Source organism: Sciurus carolinensis, unplaced genomic scaffold (assembly GCF_902686445.1).
Source record: "Sciurus carolinensis unplaced genomic scaffold, mSciCar1.2, whole genome shotgun sequence".
NCBI classification, from domain to species: domain Eukaryota; kingdom Metazoa; phylum Chordata; class Mammalia; order Rodentia; family Sciuridae; genus Sciurus; species Sciurus carolinensis.
Genome location: NW_025920122.1, coordinates 2,175,120 through 2,185,247, shown reverse-complemented (window position 1 = coordinate 2,185,247; position 10,128 = coordinate 2,175,120). Strand labels below are relative to the sequence as shown.

Below are 10,128 nucleotides of genomic sequence, written 5' to 3'. Positions count from 1 at the left end.
CCCACAATTCAGAAAGTTAACGCTGGGACATTCCTACCCTCTGCTCCTCAGATCCCGCCAGTTTCCAAGTGCCTCACAAACCCATCCTAAGGGGAACAAACACGCTGTGACTCGGAAATGCATGGGATGTATCCACTTGCTCCTCCCGCCTTGGCAGCAGGGCACTCTGTCACTGGACGGCCATCATGATCCCAGGCTGACTGGGGCCTGCCCCACATCACAGAGGACTAGGGCACATCCCCAGGAAAAGATCCAAATTCAAAACTGTATATATGGGGACTTGGGCTGGGGATCAGTGGCACAGAACCTGTCTGGCATGTGGGAGGCACTGGGTTGCATCCTCAACACCCTATGAAAGGGAACAAATAAAGGTCTATTAACATCCAAAAAAATTATTTAAAAAAATGCTTGTATGGTTTCTACTGATCACAGGTTGCTTTTGTACCACTGTAGAAACAAAGGCACTAATCCAGCCCACAGGAGTTGAGAACTGCTTGTCTTATGACTCTACCACATTGGACCTGTTCAGAATCACCCACTGCCTTGAGCCGTCACATCTCCCAACACACCTTTGACTTTCGTGAGCTTGACGGCTTCAAAGATTACTGGCCAGTTCTTCAGCATCAAATCCCAGTTTTGGCTTGCCTGACGCTGATTAGATTCAGGTTAAAGTCTCTGGCCAGCCTCACAGAAGGAATGCTATGCATCACATCCTCTCAGGTGGACACAATTTCAACTTGTTCCACTCCTGGTGATGTTCACTTGGTCTCTTAAGTTAGTGGCTGCTTGGGCTCTGCACCATGAACTTATTCCTTTTTCCCTTGTAACTCACAAGCCTCCTAGAGACAAATAATGAAGTTATATAAATTTCCCATTCCTCAAACTTTCAATTTATTCACTTTTATCAGTATGGTCTCATCTTTTCTGCTTTTCTTCAAAGAGTAAGAATTCATTACTATATTTACTCGGATGATTTAATTGTCCCAGGTTTGGCAGGTAGGAATCCCTTCAAGCTGGGTTCTGTGTCCTTTGGACATGTACTCATGGTTTTTCATAGTCTCTGCCACAATAAAATATTCCAACATTGTCTCGTACTTTCCCTGCACCAGCCCAGAAATGGGACATTTTTCCCAGAAATTCTATTTCTTTTCAAGAGGATTGCTACACAAAAGCCACCTGGCATTCTACTGGCTTGGGAGGCTGAGGCAGGAGGATTGTGAATTCAATGACTGCCTCAGCAACTTAGCACAACCGTGGCTCAAAATAAAAAAATAAAAAGGGCTGGGGATGTGGATCAGTGGGTATGTGGCCCTAGGTTCCATCCCTGCTATAAAATAAAAATAAAAAGCTGGTATCTGGAAGCTCATTGGTAACCGGGTCTGTGTGTATACGTAGGACTCATGTATTTGCACACAGGCATACACATCTCTAATGCAATGTGTGTATGTATACATAGTCTACATACAGAGAAACTGAGTTCACACTGATGCCTCCTGCGATCCACTCCCCATGTTCATTCTTACTTCTTTCCTTGTTCACAGCTCTCTTCTCCAACAGAGAAGCCCAGCCTCCACCACCCTTGATAGACTTACTTGCACATCAACCCTCTCTTGCTCCCAACCTCCACACCCAAGACACACCCTGCTCACCCTGTGCAACCTCTTCCTAGATGACCGGCACCTACACCACTCTTACCTGCCCTATGGGATGACTTTCCCCAGCAGAAGGAAGGACATGTGTGGTTTTACAGCAATTATTCTTTGGCTAGTCCCCTGACCCTTTAAGGGTTTGTTATTTGGTGTCAGACGATGGAGCAGGGACAGGAAGGCTGTCCTCTCTGCTAGATGGAGAGCTGACACTTAATACAGATCCCACAGGCAGCTTAGCAGAGCTCAGTGGAAGAAAACAGCAGGCTGGGGTAAGGGCACTTAAGGCTGTGTTTTCAAAAGACCGGTGAAATGCCACGTTTGTCTAGCAACTATAAAAAATCCTGGTGGAGACACTGAGGAAGACTAGAAAGGAGCCCATCCCAGGAGGCGCTTCTCAGACGTCTCTGACAGAACCCATGCAGACGTTGTAACAGCAGCCTGGGGGACTCTAGGTGACATGGAATGAAGAGAACAGGGAGGGTGTGCAGCACCTGGACAGCCACAGAGGGGTGCTGAGTTTTGAGGCAGAGTGGGAATTTCTCTCACGTGCTTCTGGAAAGGTCTGGAGGTCTGTGTCAACCCGGACCCTTCAACTGGTGGGCAGGTGGGCAGAGCAGCAATCAAAAAGCCACAAGGGGACTTCCAGCTTCAGTTCCAGCATGCAAAGAGCTTGGGAAGCACCCCTCCCATAAATACAAGCAGAGGCCAAGCAGACTGCAAATCACAGGCTTTTCTTGGACTCATCGGAGAACTGAGGTCACGGGTCAAAACATAATCCCCAAAGCTAAAGCGGCACAGGTAATCCGAGGGACACAGCTGGGACCTGCTCCCCCAGTGCTGAGGTCATAAACTGCAGGACACTTGAGTCCTGAGTCTCACTGTGCGAGGGCCTGACTGAAAGAGAATAAGAAAGCCCTGGTGCTGCGATCTTAAGGGACCCCAAGGCAGCACAGGTGTTCTCACCAGAACCCCACCAGTTCCCACTGAAAGACCCCAGGGACACCTGCCCAGCTCTCTGGACAAGGGAAGAATAAGGCCATGAGGCATCCTCAGGGCCTCACCCCAGCTGGGGAAAGTCCTTCTCTGGCTCCTGTGTCCCCTCTGGCTTTCCTGTCCCCACAGGGGTGGGAGGAAGTGGCTAGAAAACTCTTGGGAATGTCACAGGCCAGGGTCACACGTCCACTGATGACTGAGATTGATTGATGATTCTAGGACCCTCCCCCTTGCCAACAGCAAAAGCTCCAGGATAAATGAGAGCACATGACAGCTCAAAGAGCAGGGAGACTGGGAAGTTCTTAACCCAGGGACAGAGGGGAGACACAACCAGGGACATGGAGGAATGTGAGGCCTCTGGTACCTTCAGCTACAGGAAACTGCAAAGAACCAAGTCCCAGCAGAGTAGCAAAACACACACGGAAGATGATTTCCTCACTTGTTAGTATTTATTTATATATATGTATAAATAATAAGTTGCTTATATACCATAATAAGTTTTCTCTCTCTATATATATATAGAAAAACATGCCAGTAGGCAAGAAAATACACATGATTAAAAGATAGGACTGGGGAGATAGCTCAGTCGGTAGAGTGCTTGCCTTATAAGCACAAGGCCGTGGGTTTGATCCCCAGAAACCAGAAAGAAAAAGAAAAGATAAAGCATGCATCAAAATGACACACAGATATGACAGATCTTGGTACTTTGAGAGAACTTTTAAAATAAGTGTGATTTATAGGTGAAGGGCTCTAAAGAAAAGGTATAGAGTATGGAAGACTAGGTCATGAAAGCAGACAGATGGAAACTCTAAGAAATGAAAAACAAAATAAATAGAAATAAACAAAAATGAAGATTGCCCTTCATGGCTCATCAGTAGATGGGACAGTCAAGAAAACAATCAGTGAACTTGAAGACAGATCAACAGAAACCCCCCCACACACTGAAAAGCCAAGAGTGAGACAGAGACATAGGAAGTATACAATATCTGACTGCAGGGGATAATTCCCAAAGATAGAAGGACCCCAAACTGGAAACACAGAAGAAGAGGAAAGCAATCATGTGAAGCAATAATGACCAAGAATTTTCCAAAATTAATGACACACCCCAGATCACAGATCCAAGAAGTACAGAGAATACCACGCAGAAAATTATAAAAAAAACAAAGGAAAAATATTTACAAATCTACACTGAGGTATATCATATTCAAATTGCAGAAACAAAAAGAAAATCTTTAAAGAAGAGGGGGTGTGAAGCAGACAGCCTAGGAAGAACACGGTAATTATAGCAGACTACTCCAAACATGCGATCAAGGGAGTTGAAATAAGGTGTTGAAAGAAATGAATCACAAACCAATAAATCTAAATGAAGTGAGGATTTGTTTTGGGGGGGATACTTGGTATTGAATCTAGGGGTGCTCTACCACTGAACCACATCCCCAGTTGTTTTATTGTTTGTTTAGAGACAGGGATTCAAAAATTGCTGAGGCTGACCTCAAAGATGTGATCCTCCTGCCTCCTTCTACCAAATTGGTAGGATTACCAGCAAGGACCACCATGCCAGGCTGTGTCCAGTGAAATTATCCTTCAAAATTGAAAATGAAAGACTTTCTTGAAAAAGAACAGGAAATCCATTTCCAGCAGACCTAACCATCAAATTCGTCAGAGAGAAAGAAAACACATAGGTCAGTAGTTCTAAGCTACGTAAAGAGAAGAAGTGTGTCTCAGGAAATGAATGAGGGTAGATTCAAATTTCTTATTTTTCCTATCCCTAAGCAATTTAAAAGAAATGTTTGAAGGGTTAACAAAAAGTTTATTGAGTGATTACACTATGTAAATAAGTGAAATGGATGACAATGTCAGAAAAGATGAGACAGGATCTGGGAATACTATATCTGCATCTAGGCCAAGCATGGTGGTGCACACCTACAATCCCAGTGGCTCAGGAGGCTGAGGCAGGAGGATCACAAGTTTAAGGCCAGCCTCAGCAACTCTGAGACCTTGTCTCAAAATAGAGCTACAAATAGACTTGGGATATGGCACAGTGCTTAAGCGTCCCTGGGCTCAATCCCAAATACACACACAAAAAAATCTACATTTCATGTGAAACAGCATAATATTTGTAGACACAGACTAATCTGGAAATTATGTTCCAAACCAGAAATATATACTACAAATTCTTTTCAACCTACTGTTGGCAAGCTAACAGATAAATGGCATCACCAAGCATTCAACTGCTAAAGAAGTCAGGAAAAGTGGTTCAAAAGAAAAAGAACAGAACAAGGAATAGAAAACAGTTACCAACCTGGTAGAGATTCATCTAACAATGCCAACAATCACTTTACATGTGAATGGCCTAAATACACCAACCAAAAACACCCAGGGATTTTCAGAATGGATTTAAGAAAAAAAAAAAAAGAAGGAAGAAAAGAAAACCAAGCCCACAAGAAACCCATGTCACAGTCACACAAAGGAAAAGGAAAGGGGTGGGGCTAGGGATGTAGCTCAGTGGCAGAGTGCTTGCCTAGTATGCCCAACTCCCTGACTTCAATTGTTCACACCACAAGAAATTCCACCAGCAAACAGGATCCACCAACATATAAAAGAAATTATACCTCATGACCAAGTGGGACTTGCTCCAAGTATGCAACAATGGTCCAGCATTCGAAAATTCATCAATATAGAAGTAGGGGAGGAATCACAAACTTATTCCAATTGATACAAAAAGCATTTGACAAAAATGGAACACCCACCCATTCATGATTAAAAGAAAAAAACATAGCAAATGAGGAATTAAGAACTTGTCTAACTTGATAATATCATTTACCTTCTCGCCCCCAAACCCTACAATTAACATCACACTTACAGAGAAACTCAACACTTTCCTGATAACCAGGAACAAGGTAAAGACAACTTCTCCTATCATTCCTTTTCAACATCACACTGAAAGATCCAGCTAATATGCTAAGATGAAAAGAGGAAACAGAAGGTATACAGAGAGAGAAGAGAAATAAAACTCTGTTCAAAGATGACATGCTTTCCTTTAAAAAATAAAGGAAAGAATCAAGGAAAACTTAAGGAACTAAGAAGCACAGCAGAGCTGCAGGGAAGAAGAATAACACGACAACTGCTTTCCAACACTCCAGCAAAGGCCGGCTGTAACTTGGGCGGGGTGGGGGGGGACGCGGAGTAGACACCATTGACAAGCCAGAGAAATGCAGAAGAAAGGAAACAAACCCGAGGCAAGGCCATCCTGACCCCATGTCTCCCAAGAAATCCCCACCTGCGACTCACCCTGGGCTGGGAGCTGCGAGTCGTCCACCCCGCCCCCCCAAGCCCCTTACCGCTGAGGCCGCCGCGCCCCTCGCCTTACCCGCCACGCTGCTCTAGGATGAAGGAGCAGCTGCTCCTCTTGGTCACCCAGAGCTTCAGGGCGTCCTTCAGCAGCACCTCCTGGAGCTTCTTTCCCTTTCTTCTGGTGCCCCTGTTCACGTAGCCGTAGCTGGGGCCAGGGCCGCACGTGGCCCAGCTCGCTCTGGAGGAGGCGGCGGACAGCGGCTGCACGGAAACGCAGGCCCGCGGGTGCCCAGTGCTCGCACTTCCGCAAGCGCAGCAGGAGGAGCGCTCCCGGCGAACCCCGCGCAGCCACGCACCGGCCCCGCCCCGCGCAGCCCGCGGAGCCCGCCCAGCCGTCCAGGCAGCGTCCGCCGCACCCCGAGCCCCTCTCAGCCCAGCAGGCTGCAGAGGCGCCTCCCGGGTTTCTGGGTCCCAACCCCCGGCTTGGAGCAACCGGCGAAGCGGTCTGTGAGATCCCAGGCCCGACCCACCCCCGCCACCCACTTACCGCTGAGGTGGCCAATCCCCTCGCTGTGCCCGCGGCGCTGCTGTGGCATCTAGTAGCCGCTGCTCCTCTGGGCCACCCAGAGCTTCAGGGTTCTTCACCAGCACCTCCTTGGGCTTGAGCCACATCCCGGGTGATTCGGCTACACTGTGGGGAGCCGCTTCACATTGCCCGGCCACCAGCAGCACCGGGCCCAGTTCGCTCTGCAGTAGGCAGCAGCAGCGGTAGCGCGGGTATGGCACATTCGCAGGTGCCCAGCTCTGGCAGTTCCAGGAGCCGCCCGCCCCCGCCCCCGTCCCGCCCAGCCTCGCGGCGGCCCCGCCCCGGTCGCCCCCACCCCGCTGATTCCCGCTGCGCCTTGGGGGGGCGGGTTTCTGCATCCCAGAGGCCCGACTCAAGGTTCCCAAGTGGAGGAAGGAGGTCTGATCCCGCTGACAGGTCCCCTCCTTCCCGTCCTCGCACAGATAGCGGGGAGCGCCTGGGCAGTGGCCTGGCTCCAACCCCCGGTGGCAGCTCCTGGGAAAGAGCTCAGGGTGGCGGGAGCCGCCCCACAGGCCTCATTCCAAGAGTTGGAGGAAGGACCTGGGGAAGAGATGTCTTGCTCTCCAACTGCGGGTTGACCAGCCCAGAGCCCTTTATCTCGGGAAGTACAGAAGGCACTAATGCAAACCAGTAAAGCAAGTGTGTTTGGGTTTTAAAGAACATTTTGTAGATGTCCCAAAAATAGCATGAAAAATAAAAACAGTTATGTTCAGACTTGTTAGCACACTTTCTTAAAGATTTATTTTAATTCACACATACTTTTCCATATTTATGGGGCACTGACATCCTTGTCTTGTTCAAATTTTTAGAGGGATGCTTCAAATTTTCTCCATTTAGAATTATGTTGAGAATATCATGCTAAGTGAAATAATCCAAACCCCAAAACCCAAAGGCTGAAAGTTTTCTCTGATATGTGGAAAGTAATTAATTCACAGTAATAGTGGGGATAGGGAAGAATAGAGTTAATTTATATTAGGTAGAGGGAAGTGAAGGGAAGAGAAGGGGGATGGGTGCAGAAATGATAGTAGAGTGAAAGAGACATTATTACCTCATGTACATGTATGACTGTATGACCAATGTGAACCTGCATTATGTGTAACCAGAAAAATGAGAGATTGCACTGTTTATGTATGATCTATCAAAACATATATATGCATTCTACTGTCATGTACAACTAATTAGAGCAAATAATGTTAAAAATTAAATAGAAATATGTTGGCCTTGGGTTTAGCATATATGGCTTTTATGATTTTGAGGTATGTTCTTGGTATCTAGTTTTTCTAGTGTTTTGAACATGAAGAGGTACTGTATTTTGTCAAATGCTTTTTCTGCTTCTATTCAGATAATCATATGATACTTGTTTTCAAGTCTACTGATATGATGAATTACATTTATTGATTTCCATATCTTGAACTATCCCTGCACCCCTGGGATGAATCCCACTTGATCTTGGTGCATAATCTTTTTAATATGTTTTTGTATGGGAGTTGCCAGAATTTTATTGAGAATTTTTGCATCTATGGTCATCAGGGATATTGGTCTAAAGTTTTCTTTCCTTGATGTGTCTTTGTTTGGTTTTGGTATCAGGGTGATATTAGTCTCATAGTATGAGTTTGGAAGGGTTCCCTCCTTTTCTATTTCATGGAATAATTTGAGGAGTATTGGTGATAATTCTTCTTTGAAGGTCCTGTTGAACTTCGCTGAGAATTCATCTAGTCCTGGGCTTTTCTTAATTAGTAAATTTTAATAGCATTTTCTATTTCATTACTTGAAATTGTTCTATTTAAATTGTGTATGACCTCCTCGTTTAGTTTAGGTAGAACATATGTCTCTAGAAATTTGTCAATGTCTTCAAAATTTTCTATTTTATTAGAGTACAAATTTTCATAATATTTTCTAATTATCTTCTGCATTTTATTTATGTCCACTGTGATACTTCCTTTTTTAAATCAATTATTTTAGTAATTTGGGTTTTCTTTCTTCTTCTATTTTTTAATGTGGCAGTGTCAGCAGTAGCAGCAGCAGTGTAGGTGGCAACCACGCATCCAAGGCAGCATGGAGAGCAGTAGACCTCCAGACGATGGTGTCTGAGACAACAGCAGCAGCAGCACCTGGAGAAAAGGCCTCCGAGCACCTGCGGCAGTGGTGTCAGTGGCAGCTGTGTCCCAAGAGAAAACCTCTGGCTGATGGTAGTGGTGCACATGGGAGAGGCAACAGTGGAAAAGACCTCCCAGCATCCATGGCAGCATGAGCAGCAGTGGCACCCAGAGACTACACTCTGGGCATCTGCAGCAGTGGCCTCCTCAGAAATGTTTTGAGTACCCAGTCTACCTCATGTTCTGCAATTATCTAGTCTGTACTTACATGTTAAAAGGAGGAACACGGGGTTTTTCTTAGCTTCTGTTCTTTCAGTAAACACAGTGATCAAAGAAATAAGGAGGTCTCCCTTCTACTAGCTTGATACTCTGCATGCAGGAATCAGAAAGACTGTCACTGATTGGAAGGTCTTGCTGCTTGGTGTCTTGTTTTTGCAATATTTTTGGAAAAGTGTTGACTCTGGAGTGCCCTCCTGACAATGTGGCCCTCAAGACTATCCACATCATCTTGGTTTAGTCACATAAACATAGCCCAGTCAAACCAGATGGATGGTGCTCTGTGGTAGAAAGAGGCCAGGCCCTGGAATCTGGGAGATGGGATGAATCCCATGCCTTCCAGACACTTGCAAAGGAAAAGCTAGCCTCCTCTCACATGTAGAAGTGGGTAATGGCAGGATTAATGAACAGCATGGGCCTTGGAATCTGGCAGACACTGCTGGACTTCATGGACAATGTCCTTTTCCAGTTCTGTGAATATGTGTGCAGATCTAATGAGAATTCAATGCACATACACACATATATACAGATATATCCAATGAAGAAAGTCATCCCAGCTACCCAGACTTGACCACCAAATGATAGCCTGTGATAAAGTCCAACGAAGGGGTAGACTATGTAAACAAAAGTTGTCACTTTGCAGTTGCTAAAAGTACTTAATGGAAGTTTCTCCTATACCAATATTTAGCAGCAAATATGTGCTTTTCTTGGTGAAAATACCAAAGACTAGATGATAGGATGGCCAATTAGTCTTCTTTATTTTCTTTTAATTCTGTGGTAAATGCATTAAACTCATTTAAAAGGTGAGCAAGTGAGAATGTGGACACCCCTTCTCCCCACAAAGAGAGCACTACTATCACTGTGTGAGCACACAGCCTGCCTGAGATGTGCAGGTGTACGTGTGTGTGCACAGGCAACAGGACATCAGAACACCTTCCAAATGGAGGCATGTATCATCATGGTAACTATTAATACCAAGGGCCAGGTGACCTGCCTCACTTTCCTATGTACAGGTGTCCAGGAAATGACTGTGTGCTGTCCCGGGGATGCTGGTTCCCCACCCAGTCCAGGATCAGAGAGGAGGGAGAGAGGAGACTGATAATCTTTATGTGGAGAGAGGCACCACTGTACAGGGCCACCCCACTTCCGCTTCTTTGGGAGAGGAAGGAGGGGCCCCAGCTCCCACCCATGCTGGCAGGGAGGTGTTTTCAGGGGTATCATTCAGAAAGTTTGG

The 10,128-nt window shown here is 45.9% G+C and overlaps 1 protein-coding gene across 1 annotated transcript; it reads right to left on the bottom strand.

The window, feature by feature from the left end:
- LOC124973799 (uncharacterized) lies at positions 1–6,608 on the bottom strand. Its single transcript, XM_047537536.1, has 4 exons — positions 6,484–6,608; positions 6,013–6,441; positions 570–839; positions 1–349 (listed from the first exon to the last, which is right to left on the bottom strand). Exons 1-3 carry the CDS (start codon positions 6,606–6,608, stop codon positions 776–778), a joined length of 618 nt encoding a protein of 205 aa, XP_047393492.1. The 3' UTR covers positions 1–349; positions 570–775.
- Between the last annotated feature and the right edge of the window lie 3,520 nt (positions 6,609–10,128).

Coding starts and splice junctions, on each gene's coding strand:
- LOC124973799 (XM_047537536.1), bottom strand. CDS start 6,608: ATGTGGCTCAAGCCCAAGGAGGTGCTGGTGAAGAACCCTGAAGCTCTG. Junction 6,442..6,483: donor GGGGATTGGCCACCTCAGCG/GTAAGTGGGTGG, acceptor GGGATCTCACAG/ACCGCTTCGCCGGTTGCTCC. Junction 840..6,012: donor ATCCTAGAGCAGCGTGGCGG/GTAAGGCGAGGG, acceptor ATTTGTCTCTAG/GAGGCTTGTGAGTTACAAGG.